This window comes from Rhodamnia argentea, chromosome 8 (assembly GCF_020921035.1).
Source record: "Rhodamnia argentea isolate NSW1041297 chromosome 8, ASM2092103v1, whole genome shotgun sequence".
Taxonomy (NCBI): Eukaryota; Viridiplantae; Streptophyta; class Magnoliopsida; order Myrtales; family Myrtaceae; genus Rhodamnia; species Rhodamnia argentea.
This window is the reverse complement of record NC_063157.1, coordinates 22,646,591-22,668,411: the sequence shown is the minus strand read 5'-3', so window position 1 is coordinate 22,668,411 and position 21,821 is coordinate 22,646,591. Positions and strand designations below refer to the sequence as shown.

At 39.9% G+C, this 21,821-nt stretch overlaps 3 protein-coding genes across 4 annotated transcripts; 1 reads left to right on the top strand and 2 right to left on the bottom strand.

Annotated features, from left to right (window-relative positions):
• The first annotated feature begins 7,066 nt into the window (after positions 1 to 7,066).
• Positions 7,067 to 11,827, top strand: LOC115755694 (type I inositol polyphosphate 5-phosphatase 10). 2 transcript variants are annotated; one of them, XM_030695184.2, is made up of 11 exons: positions 7,067 to 7,665; positions 8,107 to 8,192; positions 8,363 to 8,438; positions 9,149 to 9,233; positions 9,347 to 9,451; positions 9,781 to 10,315; positions 10,453 to 10,646; positions 10,780 to 10,888; positions 10,999 to 11,147; positions 11,229 to 11,445; positions 11,619 to 11,827. In XM_030695184.2, the coding sequence occupies exons 2-10, from the start codon at positions 8,163 to 8,165 to the stop codon at positions 11,428 to 11,430; spliced, it is 1,485 nt and encodes a 494-aa protein (XP_030551044.1). In that variant the 5' UTR covers positions 7,067 to 7,665; positions 8,107 to 8,162; the 3' UTR covers positions 11,431 to 11,445; positions 11,619 to 11,827. The 2 variants fall into 2 exon arrangements, with proteins under 2 accessions (XP_030551044.1, XP_030551047.1); XM_030695187.2 differs by lacking the exons at positions 7,067 to 7,665; positions 8,107 to 8,192; positions 8,363 to 8,438; positions 9,149 to 9,233 and having other exon boundaries at positions 9,774 to 10,315.
• Positions 11,828 to 12,574: 747 nt separating this feature from the next.
• Positions 12,575 to 17,099, bottom strand: LOC115755696 (ethylene-responsive transcription factor WRI1). Its single transcript, XM_030695188.2, has 7 exons — positions 16,493 to 17,099; positions 16,262 to 16,344; positions 16,020 to 16,028; positions 15,767 to 15,855; positions 15,544 to 15,668; positions 15,342 to 15,418; positions 12,575 to 13,378 (listed from the first exon to the last, which is right to left on the bottom strand). Exons 1-7 carry the CDS (start codon positions 16,720 to 16,722, stop codon positions 12,753 to 12,755), a joined length of 1,239 nt encoding a protein of 412 aa, XP_030551048.1. The 5' UTR covers positions 16,723 to 17,099; the 3' UTR covers positions 12,575 to 12,752.
• A 1,323-nt stretch (positions 17,100 to 18,422) lies between these two features.
• LOC115755697 lies at positions 18,423 to 21,821 on the bottom strand. The gene is made up of 2 exons (XM_030695189.2): positions 20,618 to 21,821; positions 18,423 to 18,749 (listed from the first exon to the last, which is right to left on the bottom strand). Exons 1-2 carry the CDS (start codon positions 21,761 to 21,763, stop codon positions 18,705 to 18,707), a joined length of 1,191 nt encoding a protein of 396 aa, XP_030551049.1. The 5' UTR covers positions 21,764 to 21,821; the 3' UTR covers positions 18,423 to 18,704.

Below are 21,821 nucleotides of genomic sequence, written 5' to 3'. Positions count from 1 at the left end.
TTGATAAAATTGAAAGATTTAAGGCTGAATTAGTAAAAATGCAGCAAATTGAAAACCTTTTTTGACAATTTTCCCCCACAAAAATAGGTTTCACATTTGGTCAATACACTAAATTGTACATTGCTGATCTGTCATCTTTTTTGGCTAAACGACCTCAATAATACCGGAATGCTCTTCGCTAGAATTTGATGTGTTTGTGAATGAGAGAGATTTCTCCGTTTGGTCTCTTTGTTATTTGCTTTTATCGCATCGACGGGGACAATCCATTTCGTGCGCGATTTTTCTTTATTGGAAATCTCATGTTGGTCTGCCAAAATTCAAGTTTCGTTAGGGTAACTCATATCAATAATCTCTAAACTTTGATTCAATGTACAATGTAATCCATGTTATTTAAATTTATTCAAAGTGATCCTGAACTAACTAAACTTCACATAAGTGAACATGTTTTGAATTTTGCTTGAATTTAGGCTTAGATCCCTTAGTCGGGGGATATCCATTCGGTTGTAAATCGTTCGGTTCCACAACCTACAGTATGAAATGCTACAAACCCAAAATCGGGCCATGAGACTTGTAGAGTACCCTCTCGGACCAGTTCCTGCCTATAGTTGTTGAACCCATCGAACCCCCTCCCACTAAAATAGTTATATTAAAACTCCCCGCTATGGGAGAAATCCACTCCTATGTTTCTCAGTCATGCCTTGCATTTCGAGTTCTTAAAAATGCTCAATTTCAAAATAAAAAAATCAAGTTTTCCCTTGTAGTTTTTGGGTTGGAGTTGAAGATCTGGAGCTTTATTGCAACTTAGATTTTGTTTTTTAGGTGGGAGACCAAGACAAAGTTTAGTGGGTAGTTTTTGAGGTTCATTTAGATTATCATATAGTCAAGGTAAACTTCTTCCTGTCCAAACGGACACACCTAATTAATGGTCAGCCCAAGGAAGAACTCTATGTGTGGCGGAAAAGCTACCTCTCTGACTCGCCTTTTTCAGTTATTTACTTTGCTCCTCGATGAACTCTGGAACCCATAAGTTCATCAAAATCAACTTATTCCTTCCATGATAGCTTCATTTTTGGCCCCTCGTCTCCGAAGACTGGTTTTCTAGAAAAAGTCGAAACGATATAACTTAGTGCAAACATAGGGTTTGGTTTGGCAAATGAAAATGAAATACGAACAATCGCGCTAGTTGTAATGAATCAAATAAGATCTAATCGCACCATGAATATCCTTCGCCTGTTATCTCCTCATCTTCCTATTTATAAGCCACGACTCACTTCGACTTTTCCAATTTCCCAGAACACCAATACCCTACCGTATTGGAGAGAAGCTCTAAGCACCACTGAGCATAAGAGTCGAAAGACTTTTGCAGTGCAAGGAATACCATCTTTTAGAAAGAAAGCGAAGCAAATCCTCTCTTGAAGCAATTGGTTCACTCCCGAGTTACTCATTTCCATTTCCTTTCGAGTGAACTGCATGGGATCTCCTCTTTTTATTCCTTTCGATTCTATCATTGCTAGCAATCAATCATAATAGAGTAATGACTCTTAGCTCAAAGAAGACCTGGGCAATGCCAATCTCGATTCAAAAGCAACTACATCAAGAAGACAACTTACCTGTTATTAGCTATTTATTTTATTGCTACTGGTAGCATTAGCATTACCGTCACTTCTGATCTCTCTGCTATCACCCCATTTGATAGAAAAAACTTTCATTGGCATTCAAGAGTGGTAGACGTGGTCGTATAGGTGAACTTGGTTCGTCAATTCTTAGGGAGAAGGATCCACTGGGAATGAATGAGAAGACTGAAGTAGTATCTTTATTAGCCGGAAGGAATTTCTCTTTATTAGCATCATTCGAAGAAGGAACAAGAAAAGGGTTACTGTTTAGGTAGGATAGATAGATATAGTCCAATGGCTAAAGCTCTGCTAGCTTCTTGTAGACTGAACTCTTTTCTTTTTAGGCTTCAAATTTTTTTTTGTTATAGTGATTCCCGATCTCTTTTCCCTTGGTTGAGCTCTCCTGGGATATCATCGTGAGTGAACGGGCTTAGTATAGCCACCTAAGGAACCAAGGAGGACGGACATTTCTTTGTAAGTGAGGACGATGGGTACCCTTAGATGTCAATCAATCTAGTTAACTAAGAGGTGCGTAGCGCTTTGAGCAGAAGATAACTTACATAAAGATGTGAAGTTGGTGGATCGGGATCCATTTCCTGATGCCATGCTGGTGAACATGTTGACTCCGAAGTTTAAATTGGTATTGGACACATCACATAAAGAGCCGCAAAAGGCTTATCGATTTGTAACCCAATACACAAATTAATGGGTTCCGTTAGACTAGCTATATACTATGTGTTATCAACGATTTCCACAGAAGTCGGTAAGATGATGTCTTGAGCAGTTACACATCGATTTAGCTAAACGTGCAATTTTATTTCAAAACTTTTAATTTATGTAATGTGATTCTTGACCTTCCGATACATGTTCAACTTAATTCATTGTACAGTGTTCAATCCAGAGCTTGAATTAATGAAAGAACAACATTGAATATTTTTATGCGATTCGAGGATTAAACTAAATAGGTACCAAAAGTCCAGAGACTATATTGAAATAAATTAAAAGTTCATGGATGGTATTGCACTTTGAGCTTAAGTTCAGGGATTATATTACATATCAGATCAAAGTTCAAAGACTATTTATGTCGTTATACCTTATACCAATGATTGTGGAATCTGATGATAACGAAATGGCATGTACGCTCTCCCGTTGTCGTTCTGGAATCGAGACTTTGTTTTATAAGAGTATTGAGGACAGCCATGCATGACCACGAGAGAGTGGGGTAACACACTGATGTATCATCTCAGCTACGACAAATGCATGACTTGCACGTTATAATCATAAGAAGCAGAATGAGAGTCTCTTGCGAGAACCGTCCTGAAGGAATAAGTTCCTCCCTCGTAACCTAAAACACTAAAATGCCGTTCTAGTTTTTGTTCTTTTGAATTCAAGAGGTTCCTTTGAGAATCGGCAGGAATTGGACTGAATTCTTGTCGTCCAAATAAAGAGGAAAAGTGTTAAAAAAAAAAATTTAAACCTATTACATTGATGTTAATTCAGTTCTAGAATTTCTAATTATGCTAATTTAGCTTGAAACATTTTGAATTTGTACTATTTGAGTCTATCCGGACAATTATGGCCCGAAGTCGTTGACACGGGCGCCACCCGTCTTATGTGTTACAACTGATTGTTTAATGATTTCTTTAATTTTTGTATTTTTCTTTGAAAATTATGGCCCGAAATCCCTTGCCTAGTGGCTAGTGAGGGCGTTGTGGCCCTCGCCGACCCTCAATAATAAAAAAAAAAGAGTAAAAAAAGAAAATGAGAAAATAAATAATAAAATTATTTAAAAATTAAATTAAAAAAATCACGTCTGCTCTGGCCATGTCACATAAGACGATCAACGTTCACGTCGGCAATAAATTGATCAGAATGATCAATCGGCATAAATGCTAGAGGTTTAAGACTAAATTGACACAATTAAAATGTTTACGATTGAATTGACATTAATGTAATAGGTTTATGACTTTTTTTACACTTATCTCCCAAATCAAGAGGCTGCCATTTCTGGGTCATCTTTAACGTTATTTTGGACTAGATACGTCGATAACACTGCCTATTCACTATGGTCGTGAAGCAACCGAGCAAGTTTAATTTTCTCAATCTTAAAGATCACTTAAGCTGCGTTTGGTAATTCGGATAGAATGAAGTATCCGATGCTGTGTTTGAAGTTGTATACTAGAATGAAATTCTGGATAAGGAATCTAGACAAGAGTTGGATAAATGTGGATTGGATAAAAGAATTTAAAAAAACAACTTAGAAAATCCTATTATCTTCCAATGTTGGAGTGACCTATCTGCATATTGCTCGCTGGCCACCACAACAGCTTTCGTCGTCACTTCTGGCCACCACCTGATCGCCATCGCCTTCGATCGCCGCCGATCATCATTATTCCGATCGTGTTACGACAATGATGGCGAAAAGGAGTATGAACACGATCATCGTGGCCTCCCACCGCGGCCCATTTGCAGGATCATTCAGGTCGTGTCCAGAAGCCGTAATTGACACAATTGCGGGAATGATGTATGAATATTGGTGGAAGTGCTTTTCATGGCCAGCACGGGGCAAGCAACCAAGAATCTACGAGCTTGTTTGGTAAAGATTTTAATTCTCTGATTTCTCCGAACAAAAAACTGACGAGCAATATTTTTGGTAGCGTAAATAATTGTGATTTTGATTCTTTTATTGGGAACAGTTTTGAAGCAAAAATAAGAATAAAAAATTTGATTTTAAAAAAAAATCACTTTTGAGAATCACAAAAAAAAAAGTCTAAATTCTTTTAAAAAGATTAAGTCCACGTGGATTTCTGAACTTTTAAAAAAAGGTAAAATTAGATTTAAAAATTAACTAACACTAAATTTAAAAATAACAAGCTTTAAAATTTAACAAAAATTTAAAAATTTAAAAAGGGGGAATTAAATTTTTTTAAAAAAATTAGAAAAATTTAAAAATTTAAACAATAAAAAAAATGGTGGGAAATTAAAAAAATTAAAATTTATTAAAAAATTAAAAAAGTTAAAAAGCATTTTTAAAAAATTTAAAAACATATGCAAAAATTCTAAAAAAGGAATTCTCGACACCTGGTTGTTCTTAGGAACAAAAATTTTGTATAGTTATCGGACACGTTTCCGTTTCGAGAAAATAAATTTTGTATAACTACCAAACACGTTCTAATTCTTTAAAAATCATGTAGGGAACATAATCAGAAAATATGATTTTAATTGGAATTTCTTTTTCGAATCAGATTCGTTGCCAAACAAATCCTAACTGCTTTTATCCTAAGCATGTTAACCTTGCTTTTTTTTTTTTAACCTGTGAATAGATTAGCTTATTCGGCAACTGTCGAGAAATGTCGTCTAGTGTCAATTTCCAATCCTATCTTAAGTTTCACTAAATTTATAACCGGATTTTTAACAATCCGGAAGACATCCGGAGAATTTCTAAACTCCAGATTATCTTATCTGCATCACCAAATACGGCCTTAGAGTTCACACAAAGTTTTTTCGAAGGCAATTTCTTTACACGAAATTCTTATAATTTAATGGTTGCTGCGAATATGAGGACAAAGCAGAACACAGCCAACATGCTGTCTCCGAAACAAGATTCCTCTCACCACTTTCCACACAAATTCAAGACAAAATAAAAATAAAAATTCCTGGTCTTCCTTTATATCAGGATCATATACTTTTCTTTGAAACAGAAAAGCTTTTGGGACCATTAAGCTTGCCACTCATCCCTCACAGGTTGCTCCTCTTTCTGCTTAGTCTTGGCAGCTAGATTAACATAAGCATAAAATTCATTGCTTTGATTGCTCGGTTGACCGTTTCCTAGATAACAGAGCATGGGGTCTGATGGTTTGGACTGACCCGTCCTTCAAATGGGGTCATTTGTTCATGCCTATTGCCTAAGCACATCATTATCTTTTAGGATTTTATTAAAAAGAACTGCCCCTAAGTTGCTCTATAAGAAGCATTAATTAGACTAGGAGAAAATATATTGAATATTCAATTTTTTTTCCGATGTGCTTCGAGAATCGCTTTTTCTATCTTTAGGCTATTAACGGGGTGATTTTAGGACAATCATTAATTTAAGTAAGCGTCTTTTCGAGCTAAAACAAAACTTTTCTTTTAAGAAAATAGGATGACCAATGCTTGTATTGTAGTAAAATCATACACAAACCTAATGCATAATGTTCAAGAAAGAGAGAGAGAGAGAGAGAGAGGGAGAGAGAAAGAATTTGCAAATTTTTTTTTTTTGGCCTTTCCTTGGCTGAGGTTGTCAAGTACAATGATGCCGCCTTTTTGTTTTTTCAAGATGGTCTATTTTCTTGTGAATGGACATTGTCAACCACCCAAGTACATAGTATGGATGACGGATTTCCTAAGAGAAAAATCAACTGTCTAGTTGAAACATTATGGCGAGGTGTAAACAAGCTTATTTTGGCAATTTTTTTTTCAATTTCTCAAGAACTCCATATGTGGTTTCGCGACAAAGGCGATCCACAATAAGTAACTCATAAATTCCACGAATTTCGAATTCGAAAGCTAACAAGGAAGGAACCCTCTCATGTCCCTCGGATGGCCATACCAAAGAGAGTGATGTGGTATGTGAGCATTTCATTATCATTGTCATTGTTGTTTATGCTATTTATTAGCTTCGCCATCCAATAAGTAAATCATATCTTTTTTTTTCCCTTCCAAGAAAGGGAAAAAAAAAATCAGAGACCCTACGAATGATGATTTCTATTTCTATAACGAGTATCGATTCTCCATGCATTCGACTCATTTTCGAATTCACCGAGAACTCTAATTCGAATCATTACAAATAAAGAAAGCAAGTCGAAACTGTCTTAGCGTTTCAAAATGGTCATTAAAGGAGTCAAACGCGCTTTCAAACCTATAGGCTCCCTAATGCCCATGCCCACATAAAAAAAGAACATTTTCTTCTTTGGAAATGATCTAAATTGAAATTTTTTAAAAAAGGGTTTTCAAGAAATGGGCAAAGGGGTAGGGTATGGACCATGATCAAGAGAGAACCTAATTAGGGGTGGGGCGAGGGGAGAAGTGACCCACCCTCGCCGGAACAAATGCATCGCTTTGAGGGAGCCAAGTGAGTCGCCAAAGCCGAGGGGAAAGCTTCAGAAAAATCCACAAGTTGACAAGGACTTGCATGTTTCTTGGATGCTTTTCTTCTGCCTTTTGCAGGCCACACGTGTGGACCACTTCCTCCTCCTTCCTCCACCTTCCCTCCCAAGACAGCTTTCTGATTCCTCCCTTCCAAAGACAATCCATATGATAAATTCATATAAAGATATGGCCAGCCCGATTGCATAATCCGTAAATCAAGTCCATCTCAACCGTCCACTATACGGGTCTTTTGATGGGTCGCGCGTGATGGATGGTTGAGATGATATCGGTTCGCCGGCAGACGTCCCATAAAAGATCATATGTACTTTTTAGATGTGTAAGACCGTAAAATTCAATTCTTTCACTTTGGAAATGGGAACTGAGTCTGACTGACCAACAGAGGGCGTCTTCTTCTTCTTCTTCTTCCTCCATAGCCGTGGACGTTAAGAAAGTTCATTCAACCCTTTTGAACGTCTCTTCCCTTTCTCGATCGGACCGATTATAAATCCACATTCTAGTTCTTCCCACCCTTTTGCACGTAAATCCATTCCCCCCCCTCTCTCTATCCGCTTATTCCATCTCGAAACATCAACTTTTGCCTTGTTGTCTTTAAAACAGAGTTCTTGATTTTGTGTACAGGGCCGAATACCCAGGTTCCTTGTTCTTCTTCATTGTCCTCTTTAAGCCAGAATTCAAACTGGGTTCCCCAAGAAATCGAGAACCGGGAAATTCCTGATTATTATCTTAATACGTTTCTTAGAATTTTTTGCTCGGGGAAAGTTGACTTTTTTATTCCTTGGGAAAACACACGACTTGGGACGTCAAGAGTTGTTATATGGGGTTGCCACCTTGCCCTGTATGATGGCGATGCTCGCATGTTCAAGATGGTTCTGTGATGCTTGTCTTTTTCCCTGGTAATCTCCTGCATTTGGACTCCTCTTCCTCCTCCTCCTCCTCCTCCTTCTTTTCCCAATTGTGTTCTGTATGGCACGTCTGGTTGATGGGCATCTGTGCAATCTCTCTCTCTCTCTCTCTCTCTCTCTCTCTCTCTCTCTCTCTCTCTTCCTTCTTCGTCTTCTGGTTTTTGTGGGTGAATTTGTGTTTGGATTATACACAGTTGGGAGTTGTAGGACTTTCGCTGTGAAAAGAAAAATGGAATTTTTTTTGGAAGTGCTTTTTGGTTGGAGGGGATGCTTGGGATGTGAGATTGGTGGTTTCTTTTCTCTCGCTCATTAATATCATCTCACCTGCTCATATATACCTTTTATAAATGTATGCAATCCACATGTGATCTTTCAGTTTCTCCAATTAATTGACGGTTGCCTTTTCCGGTTCATAATGTGCTGCTATTCCAACGGAACCCGAATTCGACATCGTCACTGTTCCATTGATGAGAAACTGCAGTTTCGGTCGTGACATTGAATGAACCAAGATAGGATCAAGAAGAAGAAGGTCACATTTTTTTCCCCGCCTTTCATTCTGCTGCTATTCTTATTATATCATGATAGTTCTGTCTGTTCTTGTTTTCAGCCGTAGAGCATGATTATATGGGGTTTTATAATTATGAAGAGATCGATTCTTTGTCGGAATTCTGAAGAATTAACTGTATGCTTTGATTTCAGTCGTTCTCTAAGAAAGTCATGGCGATGAAGAATTGGATTGGAACAAGGTTGAAGAGGAATCTGAGCGACTCCCCCTGTGAGTTTTCTTCAGAAAATGTCCAAATGCAAGAGTTGAACCCACCTTTTTGTTTGCTTTCTGCAGTTCGTAGTTGTGAATTCTTGCGATCTTCGATTCTTTAATCAGAGACAATTGCTACCAAATCATTCTGGTCGTATAGCAATCTTCAGGCCTAATTTTTTGGAAACGTCTTGATGTGAAAACACTGAAATTCAAGGCCCTGGAAAATACTACTGGTCATTGGTCGCGGGGGCATCGGTTAAGTGAATTTCTTTCTTCAATTCGAATAGAATTTATCTTCGGAATATCTCTTTTCGGGAATACTTAAAACTTGGTTACTGGTCCATATCCGAAATCCCGTGTTGCGGAAGTATCATTAGGAGCATGGAAGAACACAAAGAGAGGTCCAAGAAAGTGGTGGAGCATCTCCATACAATTGGTCCAGAAGGAAGAATATGTTCTATTTTTGATATTTTGAGCTAGAGTAGGAAAGGAAGCTAGAATTTTTACCCCTTTCTTAAAAGGTATTTGGTCTCCAAATTCTCGGATGTCTTCTTAGTGGAGGTAAAATGGCAACTTTGGAAATGCTAGGGTTATTAGGATATTTCTCTGTTTCCCCACCAATCACCACCAGATAAAGTTTGTTCCCGACTTCAGATGCTTCAAGCACTACACTTTGCCCTCGTCCTTCATGTATTTAAACTTTTTTCTCGTCTTGTTTTTTCCAGATCAACAGCCGGGCTTGGTACTTGAGAGTTCTTGTCTCGGGGGAACTGGGCGAATGCCGATAGATCGAAATGTTCAAACTTTCAGGTATTTATCTGCGACAAATCTCATGCTACTCTTTTTGTTTCACCTCTTCCCCTCACAACACTTTTCTAAACAAGTTGCGCTTCTGATGTTTTGTTTCGATGTTCGTTTTTCAGGATTTTTGTAGCAACATGGAACGTTGGAGGCAAATCTCCTCGTGGAGGCCTGAATTTAGATGAAATTCTTCGAGTCGATGATCCGTCAGATATATATGTGTTGGGGTACAGCCTTACTGCTTCTTTCTTGTAACTTTACGGAAATCCATATCTTTATACTTTTTAGTTATTACTTATTCATCTATCGCTCGATTAGGAGATGCACTAATGGTACCAAATAGCGTTCTAGCCGAGATACTTGCCATGCGACACCTTAGAAGGGAAAAGATGTTTTTCATGTTCTGTTCAAATGATGAAGATGCTGGCTTTTTTCTCGGCCATCTATAAAAGAGTCTTGAATGTTGTTTGAATTTGCATGAGGATTTTTTGAAGAAGTCAGAGATGTATACTGCCTTGTCTCTTTCATTCATCTAGTAAGTTTCTTCAGACTCCAGTTTTCAGGAAATCGTCCCATTAAATGCTGGGAATGTGCTTGTGATTGAAGACACTGAACCTGCAGTGAAGTGGCTCGCACTGATAAACCAGTCACTCAACAAACCGCATAATGAAGCTTATAAAGGACTGAAAGCTAGCCCTGCTATTACCAGTTCAGTTTTCTTCCCAAAACCTTCCCTTAAGAAGATCAGTAAGCCCTTTAGGACGGAGAGTAGAAGGCGGCTTAAGGCTTGCAATTGTCCATCTGATTTAGAGAGGAAAAATAGTAAAGATCTCTGCTTTCGGTGTCAACAGCCAAATGTAAGCGAAGACGACATCTCTTCTGAAGAGGAAGATGATGTATCGAACGGTTTTGAGATAACGGAGATTTCAGCTGCTTCCGTCGGTAATCAGATGAAGTACGGTCTCATAGCGAGTAAGCAGATGGTTGGAATTTTTGTCACGGTATGGATGAGAAGAGAGCTCGTGCAGCACGTCAGCCATTTAAGGATCTCGTGCATTAGCCGTGGGATCATGGGATGTCTCGGTAATAAGGTGAACTTTTTTCACTAAATTTGTGCCTAGGCACATTCGTAATTCTACTCGAGTGAAAAAAATTTGCCACAACTTGGACATTGATGAAAATCTCGAATCCTAACTTTCGTTGTTCTTTGCTTTTTGTTCGGTTTCAGGGCTGCATTTCAGTTAGTATGTCATTCCATCAGACTAGCTTTTGCTTTATATGCAGTCACCTGGCATCTGGGGAAAAGGAAGGCGACGAGCTCAGGAGAAATTCGGACGTGACAGAAATTCTCAAGAACACTCAGTTCCCAAAGATATGCAGAGTCCCTAACAGCAGGATACCGACGAAGATATTAGAACACGAGTGAGCGCCACCGAGACTTGTTTGAGTTTATCAATGTTTTTCTCATGCTGATCTGATTAATCACTTCACATTAGCCAAACTATGATGTATTGAATTCTGATATACTTACATGTCCTGCACAAAATGGTTTCAGCCGGGTCATTTGGTTGGGCGACTTAAATTACCGAATATCTTTGAGCTATCCCGAGACTAAAAGGCTTATGGACTGGAATGAATGGGATGCACTGCTCGACAAAGAACAGGTTTTCTTTCCGCGCAAACATAATAGTCATCAACTGTGTGTTTTCTTACAGGACCTCGGTAATTTCTCTTCTTGTATTAGTAGCTCATAAAATTAATTTCCTTGCAACAGTTGAAGATCGAAAGGGAGGCAGGCCGAGTGTTCAAGGGATGGAAAGAGGGAAAGATCTCCTTTGCGCCTACTTACAAGTTCTCGTACAACTCAGATGCCTATGCAGGAGAGAACGTGAAGTCGAAGGACAAAAGGAGAACTCCCGCATGGTATGTGCTCCTCAAAAGAACTTTGTACTCTCTCTTTTGGTTAGTCGAAGTGGTAAATATATTGTCTATTGATGATCACAGGTGCGACAGAATACTATGGCACGGAAATGGGATACGGCAAATGTTTTACCTTCGAGGAGATTCCCGGTTTTCAGATCACCGCCCGGTTTGCTCAGAATTTTTTGTGGATGTTGTAGTTACCGAGGCTGGAACAAGGAGAGTAACATCCGGTCCTAACATGAAGGTTGGAGCTGAAGAACTTCTACCCCCGATCAGCAGATAGGGGTCGATACAAAATGTGAGTTCATGCACCAAATTGCACCTTTAATCCAATTTCCATGCGCTTGATCCGCTGAATCTGATTCTTTTCTCCCCTCTTTCATGATACGGCATTGGACCTGAAATCCTATCGGTATCTTGACGCTTTTGCCATTTTTGTACATGATCCGATTGTCTACCTTATTTCTTCAGGAAGTCGGAATTGACCGCATCCCTCTTCAAAGTTGAAGATGAAAGTTTTGCCAATTTCCCAAGATTAGTAGGAGCAAATGCACTCATAATGGTACATTTTCTTGTTTAGCAAGCTAAACCATTTGGGGATTCTTCGCAATTGTACGTACGGAATCGATCATATGATAGCAATGGGAATTTGTCAGTTGCAAACGAAATGCAATTTCATGGTGCTCAAAGTGGTGTACTGCTCTGCTCATGCTAAATGATGCCTTAATTCTTTAATGGAGGGTGTGAATCTCATTCCCTTGATATAAAGGCAATGAAGGGAAAGGATAAAGGGGACTTTGTCAGATTATCTTTTTTATGCTTTTTTTTTTCTCTTCTTATGGCAAGGTTTGAAAATTACATGCTTAATTGATCCTGTGACTTTCATTTTTCTGTCATTTGGCATCTGTTTTTTCCTTTAAGATGAAAGATTCATCACCCTTCTGTAGAACTGAGAAATGTGTGCATAGACTCTGTATGCTTGTTGTCACTTCTGTGGCATGGTTTTGTCCTGGACTCTTGGGCCTATGAGACAGAGAGACCCTCGAACATGTCTAAGATATGATGCAACATCAAAGGCCGAAATCATGACAGAACATCCTAGATTTGCTGTTACAACAGATCTTGTCCAACTATGCAACAACCCACTTATGAATCTTCCTCCTCCTTTAGCGTGCAGAACAGATCGAATTTGTTTTTACAAGAATACTCATTTTTCGATGGCCCGAATAGTTACAATGCTCGCCGGCCAGCCAAAAGTCTTTATTTGAAATAATTTAACCACTTGAAGTCCTAATTTAAAACGATTTCGACGACTTTTATTTAAAAGAAAACTCACTTCAGATCCTTATTTGAAATTTAAATTTTCCTTCGCAACCACGACCATCACTTGAACTAATAAAAACAGAATATGTCGGAGAGGGAGAGATATTTCGGAACAGTTGCTTTTTTTAATCTTTCCCATCAACCATCCCCCGACAGATTCCAACTCCACCAAAAGAAGGAAAACTCAAAAAAGAGTTAAACAAACCCAACCAGTTCTTACCTTCCAAACATATCTCCCACCCAGGAAAGGTATAAACAAAAAAGAAAAAACAGGGAGGACCTTCAAACACTACTATAGTCACAAGAAACTGAAGTTGTTGAAGAAGATGGGGAGGACGATGATCTCTCACACAACAACATCATCCCTTGCCCATCATTACCCTCCACCTCATTCCCTTCAACCTCCACCACTCCACCGTCCCCTCCGAAGATCAAGTCGATGTCATCCTCGAAACCCCGCTCACCGAACAGATCCGGCAGTTCCCCTCCCTTCTCGATCATGAGGTCCGGGACCGGCAACAGGTTGAGCCCGATCACGTCCATGCAGAAGCTCCAGGGAGAGAGCTCCCAGTCGTCAGCCGAGTCCATTATGCATGAGGAGTCCATGTCCATGCAATTGGGTGACGGGTGGAGGTCGAGGTCATCGGCATATCGGAGGACCTGTTGCTCTAGCTTCTCTTGTTTGAGGGGTGTTTGCGGCTTCGGGTCGTCAGGAACAATGTCATGCTGTGTTTCTTGCGATTTGGGAGGGTCGGCTGGTGTTGCTTGGGGTTGCGGCACGTCCACATGGATGCCTTTCTTCTTCAAGCATTCAACGTAATTGCTAATGTCGAAGTTGGTCACCGCATTCGCTCCTCGGTATTGGATGGCCGCCATGTCGTATGCAGCTGCCGCCTCCTCCTGTGTATCTTCATCAACCAAACAAACCAACAAAATAATTCAATTTTTCTGTTTAAATAAGAAGACAAAATTACCATTGGATTTGCACAATTGAGTAGTTTTGCTGACTCCGTGGATTGAATTAACAAAAATTAAGTTGTAGTTGAGCTTCTGCTAGGAAGTAAGACAGGATTTAGAAATCACGTGACAACCTATTCTACTCAGTCAAGATTTGTATTTTGTTGACCACCCCTCACTAAAAAAAGATTTGATGCCGATGGATCATTTGACTAATTTCCAGTAAGCGAGATTAATTAGTGCTGACAACTTTTTATCAAGATTCTTTAGGGTTGAAAGCTGAACTATGGACCAACAAAGGGAAAAAAAGGAAAACATATTTGAAATTGAGGCCAAACTGAATAGCAGACCGTACCAAAAAGAAACTTCGGACGCGGTCAATAGCCTACCTTTAGTCCCCTTCCCTAAGTTACATGTGCAAAATGAATATCTCGCACACCCAAGAGTCGACTCGAGCTAGAGATCGATTCCAAATTCACCATTTCGTTTTCGTGGTGGCTTAATGCGCCATGCAGAAAGCGACTTCTTTCTCATCGAAAGTACATGAAATCCATATGAATCATCAAAGTTTTTAGGCACCTCATGTTTATGTACACTTTTATCCTGATGTTCATAAACTCAAGGATTTAAAGATGGATTTAAGTGCGCCACCCCCCTTGCACGTGACCTCTCGTGCATGTCATTATGCTAAAAAAGGCCAAAAAAAAGAGTTTAGAGAGATTTGCTTATCTCTAAAGTAAAATATAATTATTTAGAATCAAAAGAGGTTATGATAGTGACCCATCCACGCAACACACATTTTCATCCCTAGTGGGAAGTCACGTGCTGCATGCGTGGCAATAAGCCAAGTGCGGCTTGTGTCCTGTCAGACAGAAAATACAACTTCAAAGAGAAAAAAGAAAAAGAAAAAAGATCGGATGAATTTCCCTAAGGTTTCATGCAAAACATGCAAGTAAATCTAACGCATTTTTCATTTAGCAAAAAAATAATAACAATATTTTAATCAAGCATATATAAACCTTTATGTATTAAGCGGAAGTCCCATTCATACTCAAACAATTAAAGGGGTCGAAACCAAAACTGAGTTTTACTTAATATGTTTACCGACCAATTAAGCCCATTAAAAAGTCAATCTTGGAACATTAGTCAACTAATGTGAATACCCAAAAAGAGCAAAAAAAGTAATAATATTTGAATTTAAAGAATTTACCGAAAACGATGGTACGAGAAAAGATTTTTTTTTTTTTTTTTCGGAAAAAGATTCATTTCATTAATTCAACGAGAAAACAATTTTGACCAAGTGGGATTTGGGTCAACTACGATAGCAAGTCACCAATTTCATGGCACACACTAAAAAGAAAAAAGACCACAATGTGGAAAACATGCTTTGGGAGGGAAATAGATAGTGATGCATCGAGTGAATGGGCAAGTGCCCAACTACGAAAACGAAATGGTGATGACACTCACTACAAAAAACAAATAAATAAATGAAAGGGTAAAAGAAAAAAAAATGCGCAAATCCCCCAACTTTTGTCAAATTTGGTAGACAATCGACATTACTGAAGCAATAAGTGATGACTCTATCAATTTACAGAGTAAATTTTTTTTTTTTTTGATAAGGACAGAGTAAATTTTTCGTTTTGCCCATTTTTCCGTTTTTCGCGATTATTAAGGTGCTACTTTATTATGAATTTTCTAACATGAAATCATCTGAGCACAAGCCCGAAAAAGTAAAATCAATTGTGAAAGTAGAGCGAGTGATCCGAATTGACGGCTAGAACTAGAAGAAGTGCATTGAATTGAAAAGGTTGAAAAGCACAGAGTCAAAGCTAAACTTTAGTATTGACCAGCCAATAAATTAACTAATTCATGACAAAACATAGTAGAAAAAATTGGAGAAATTGGGGGACTCACTGTATGTACCCAAGTAGAGATACTTGTTGCCAAGAACTCGCCCAATTCTAGCCTCCCACCTCCCATTGTGATGATGCCTGTGAGAACAAAAAACCCATCATCAAATCCGATCCGATTCGATTCGATTAGAACCCTAGACACCTCTCCATCCAGCCTTGCATTTGTACCAAATGCTCATCCTTAGTGGCTTATTTTGCTTTACCTTGCCACACCGCGATACTTCGAGACCCCTCTAGAAAAGCCGTTGCTGCGCCGCCGCAGGGACGCCAGGTACTCCTCCTTGGAGGCGTTCCGCATCTCCTCGAGCTCTTTCTCATACGTATCTATCTGAGAAAAATATCGAGGAAAATCGGACAAAGTCATCGGAAGAAGCGAATCGATTGCTATCGGTTTTTCTTTTTTTTTTCATTTTCCGTTTCGCGTACCGGGAAATTTAAGATCGTGTCGGGCCCCCAGTATTTCAGGGCGGCGAGGTCGTAGGTGCGGGCGGCCGCTTCCTCGCTATCATAAGCGCCTACATTTTGTGAATGATGCCACGTAACAAGATGAAAAATTACAACAAAAAAAAGAGTTAGCTCCTACTAGAATCTAGATTTTAAAGAATTTGAATGTTTTAATAACCCTGTTTTCAAGGAAAAAAGATAATTGGAAATTGGGGTTGAGATCTTAAAGACTTACCCAAATAAACTAAGGCAGCGACAAAAGCGAACGTGAACGTTGGCAACGACAGGGATCATCAGGAACAAAAACAGAGTCAGTCGGTAAACAAATCTCTGATAAGAACAGCTGAATCATAATAAAAGATTAATGAAAAAAATGTTGCAGATCTCGTTGATTTTTGCCCCCCCTTGGAATAATAAACATAGATTTTTCTGTACATGAATAATGAAAAGGAAATTAGGAAAATCCATGCGACACACCTTGTCTTCCTTTCTTGTTCTGTGTATTGTTCCAGGAGCTCTTGTCCCACAGGTGAGCTTCAAACCTCCCTGTCCATCTATGCCTGCGTTTTGTTTTTTTTTTTTTTTTTTTCGATCAACTGTCAAATACTTGCGCATGCAAATGCAACCCCGCAAAGATTATGGACTCGAGATCACATTTTTTCATGTTCCCTGGTGTGCAAAGAGCATGAGAGAGAGAGAGAGAGAGACCTGGTGACTCCTCTGTAAACAGAGCTTCTCCGAGCGGAGCTGGGGCTGTTGGCATTCGGGGATTGATCGTCAGCTGAAGAATTGCGATTCTGAATTTTCCTGGAGCGTTTCCTCTGGGGCTTCTCAGCTATGTCATGAGGGCTACTGGACCCAACAACGCAAGAAGCTGATGAAGAGGACGACGATGATGGGGAAGAAGAGCAGGAAGAGGAAGGAGGAGACCTTCCCATCTGGGCCCCTCAAGAATCTCTCTCTCGCGCTCTTGTCTCTGTTTTTCTTTCCTCAAGCAAAATGACACACAATGCGGGAAACAGAGAGAGAGAGAGGAGAGTTATGAAAGAAGTGGGCAGGTCTTCATTTCTCTCTGTAATCAGATTTTTTGTGAGCTCGCTTGGGCTAAATCAGAAGGTGGTTTACCAAAGCAAGAAGAGGAGGACCGAAGGAAGGAGAAAAAGGAAGAGGGGGGGGCAGGACAATACCAACCCATGGGTGAGGGGGGTTTAACCAACGATTCTTAAAGAAGAGATCGTGGGAGGGGGTCAAATGAAGAGAAAGAGCTTTCGGGTCTAATTCAATTAATCTTTTATTAAATGAGACCCTCTCTCTCTCTCTCCCAACACTTGGCTTCAGTATCAGCCATGCTGCCAATAGGAGGGGTCTGTCCTTGCTGGCCTTTCTATATGCTTGCGTCTCTCTCTGTCTCTCTGTTTTTCCCCTTAAGGAAGAAGACGAGAGAATTTTGCAGAAGTTTGAGTTGAATCTGGGCTTTCTTCCCTCGTTCATGGGCCCATGTCGCTCGCCCTGTGGGTTTTCTGCTTTGGGTCCGTGAATGGATAACGGCACGAATGATCTTTAAATTTTGATTTAATATGTAATATGACCACTAAACTTTTAATTTGTTCAATGTGATCCTGAACTTTTAGTACATATTCAATATAGCCCATGAACTATATTGAAAGTTCAATGCAGTCATTTTATTAATTAAAAATCAAGAACAATATTGAACATGTTCATGTAATTCAAGGACTATATTGAATATATACCAAAAGTTTAGGGGCTAGATTGATCTAATTAAAAGTTTAGAGATCATTTTGAATAAATTAAAGTTCAAAGACCACATTATCTATTGGGTTAAAGTTCGGGAATCAATTATGTCATTTTTTCTAAAAATGAGTGACGTGGGGTGGCGGGAGAGAGAGATGGAGGGGGTTTAAGAGGCTACTCAGAAAGAAGGGGGCTCGAGGTGGTGAACTATAGACGATTTGCTCTCCCCATCCAAAAATGGTCAAACTAATAAGTCGAATGTAAACTGGAAATAGACAGATACAGAAAAGCATTCCAACTCAGGAGAGTCTTGATGATTATGCAATTTGACAATCTAAGTTAATGTTTTTGCAATCCAGTCCTTTTAAGTTGTTTGAACTATGGAGTCCCCTGTTTTGACAGAACTGATACGACAAACCTGACATATGATGCTAATTTGGCACCCACATACATAGGGTAAGGAGGTGGAGATGGCTGCATAAGGCGGCCTCGCTCGCTGTTGGCCAGCCTTTGAAGACCCTCCAGAAAGGTCGTAAGCGTCAGCTTGGGTTGATGACACTAACCATCGAGAGAGATCTTCGACTGTTACTCGCCGGCGAGCACCTCAGTGGCAGGCGATGCAACCCTTGGCTATCGCATGTTTTCTATGATAAAGGTGCACCGTGGCATCTCTCTTTACTAGGGATGTCAAAATTGAATCAAGAACTGAACCAAACCGAACAGAATTGAAATTTCATATATTTTCAGTTCAGTTTGGCTCTCAATTCGGATAATAGAAAGAACCGTAATTTTTTCATCGGTTCAGTTATTTTCGGTTTCGTTCAGATAACTCCACTTAAAATATAAAGAGTCTCTATGTTGGTCAATGTACGTGGACAAGAGTATATGCACACGTTAAAACCTCCTTTCATAACAACAGCTCAATTGCTGCCACAAACTTCAGGCGCAGGACAATGTTGAAGAGGAATCCTCGCAAGCCCTTAGGAGTGCTTTCTTTCAGCAAATGCACACATGATACTACACGAACATCCCCTTGGAAAACAAGATCCTAAATGCAATCTTTTAAATAGCGATCAGCAAAAGCAAAATTCTCAGTAAGAGATTCAGAAAACCATAGATTTAAATAATAAAAAAAAAGGAGCTCCTCCAAAGTTCATGTAAGAAGATGCTACAAACACTGGTCACCACCCTTTACCATCCGTTTCGACAAATCCTGCATCATAAATACCAAAAACCAAGACTAAGAAAAAGAAGGCAGGTAAAAGCCAGAGAACTCCATAAGTTCAGTGGGTGATAACGATTTTCACGCACGACTGCTGAAACTAAAAAGAACTGCAACTTCATAAACAAACACTACATACTAATTCAACTGAAGAGGAGTTATTGGACGAGAAAGGATCAATGGGCTAAAATAGAGAGAGACTGCCATCTCGTCAATGCGCAAGCCAATTCACAAGTTTAACCAATTTTATAAGGTTGAGAGTATAACTCTTCCTGTCCTCCTATTACTTGGAGTGAGCATTCAAACTTGAGACGTAAAACTCTCCCTATACACTAACACGCACACACCACTAGCACATATTTATTATCTTTATGCTCTGCAATAAGCACAAATCAATTTCCAATTGCTCTTTCTGATCAGAACATTTATGAACCGATCACTGATAACATCTAAGACCAATCACAATGTAATCAAAATTTGTTAGGGATAGCTGCATCAACTTATCATTTTGTTCTCAACACAGAAATTGTTAACCTCAAAAGACACGGAAAAAAAAGTTGACTGAATAGTTTGAGTCAACATACAGATAGTAGCTTATCATCCACCTAAATCCATGCTTGAACAAATGTTAAAAGACAAATACAAAACAATATTTCAACCAAAAAAACAAATATTAGCCTGCAATTTCAGCTTTCTGAGTGTATCACTGTAAAAAAGATTAATTCGACATAAACAAGGAAACTCAATGACTGCAAACCAGAAAATAAGTGGTCCCCAAAAAACTGACTGATTATCCACCAAAAGAAAAAAGCAGAACATTTCAAAAGGAAGGGGGAAAAAAGAGAGGAAGCAGAGACCTTCAAGCAACCATAAGCACGAGCATGTAACATAACAGGAGGAACAAAAGAGATCTCCACATTGCTTAATCTGTAAAACTTCCACGCTGACTAATTTTTCAGATTCCTCATGTAATCAAAATGTGTGCAACAATTACAGCAAGAGCTGAGTTTATAACCACACAATAGAGTCGACAAGAAATGTGCATGAATATTGTTCCTCGATTTTCCCAGGGTCCTACAATTACAAGCCATAGACTTGTTTGACTTGTATAGACCTATTGAACATCATCAACTCATCCAGAAGTTCTCTCTTTTCAAGAACCAGACACTTTTGGGGATAAATGAATTTCTTCCCCATCCAGAAGAACATATAATGAAAAAAGCATACAAACAGTAGGCAATTCTTGTATAGAACCTCCCAAAGACTGAAGATGAATGATATAAGCACTAAGTCTACCTATGCTGCTACAATGCAGACAAGACCTGCTACAGCATTGGTCGGTGCACCTATTTCGGCCTAGCCACTACAGCGATGCCCACAGAGGCATTCACATATCATTGTTCACAACACAGAACCAATAACTAAAGGTCAGATTAGCACCAATTTTCCTTGCCAAACGACCGTAATACATCTACATGTTATTGATATCCATTATGCGTGCTGCATTTCATCTAACCCTACGGCTTCAATTTTTTCATGAAAAATGAATGATTTGAAAAAAATTCTCCTGAAAATGATCGTTTATATTACTTGAAATAATCAGTGAAAGAAAAATGTTTTCATTATCACCAATAATGTAGGTCTCAGCATTTTCATGGGAGATAAATATTAAGATTTTTCAAATCATTCATTTTTTGCGAAAGAAGAGTAGCTTAAGATACATCTACAGCTGAACTTGTATTCCAATTTCCATTTCACGTGATACCGGTAGTATGAGAAATTTTATGTTCAAACCTACATAGGAATCAGTAAATAGAAAAGAAGATGAATGTAGAGCTGCATTGATTCACGAGTCTTACCCCAACCACGTTGAATTGTGGCAGAACTTCTTTAGTCTGGTACATCAACAAAATATGGGGTGCCTTGACCGAATTCTTCCTCACAAACCGGCTCAAGAACGCAGATTCAGACAGCACAAGTCCGGCCGGCACCAACTTCCTCTTCAAAAGGCCGTCCGATACCAAGGTGAGAAGAATGGTCAACCTGGGCAAAATGGAGTTCTCGAAGCTCGACATAAAAATAGTGGGATACGCGACCAAGACATCTACTTTCCACCCTAACCCCTTCATGAAAAAATTCAATACCTTCTCCATCTTCTCCACAGACAAACCCATAACATTGGGTTGCTTCAAGAATGCCGCCTTAACCTGGTCATCTGACCATCCAAACTTCTTAAGAACAGCCATCTTAGCCGCCCATTTAGGACGCTTCATTCCAGCCATGGTAATGATCGCATGAACGAACAACAAGGAGGAAGGGTTAAACCCCATTCCCTTGATTTCGTCCACAATATCACAGAACTGACCCGTGTCTCGCGACAAGGTCCTGGGGCGCAGCCTCATCATCTTCGCGATGCTCGAATCCGGCACGCCGTGCCGCCGAAGAGTATCTATATTAGCCTCCATCGAATCAGAAAACGCACGCAGAACCCAAGTCCCGCGCTTGAGCAACAAATGCGACACCACATCTCCCCTAGTCCCGAAGAACTTGACGAGGCAATTGAAGCAGGGAACGAGCTGCAATTCCAGGCTCCTCGAAAGAACATAAGGGTCGTTGACGAGAACGTGAACTAGGGCTCCACCCGAGACGCCGTTTCCCTCGAAAAGTTCGAGCTTGGGCTCAAGGCGATTGCTCGCCTTCAAAAGCAGGGCTTCGGGGAACCTGGTCAAGATGGTGGCGATGTTCGAGGGGGTGAAGCCGCGGTCCTTGAAAAGGGCGACGCAGGAGTCCACGTCGGGAGCGAGCTTAGGGGCGACGGCGTGGGCGACGGCAAGGGCGGATTCGGGAGAGAACCCATGAGCGCGGATGAGGGCGTCAACGATTGGAGGAGGAGGAGGAGGAGAAGAGGAGGCGGTGGAGAGAGAGAGGAGCGAGAGGCGGTGGACAGTTAATGGAGGTGATGGACTTGCTCGGAGAGGCTTGAGTTTCAGCAGGGAGCGAAACATTGGGACCAAGTCGCATTCGAAGAGGAAGAAGAGCCAAGCGGGTTCATCTACTTCCTCA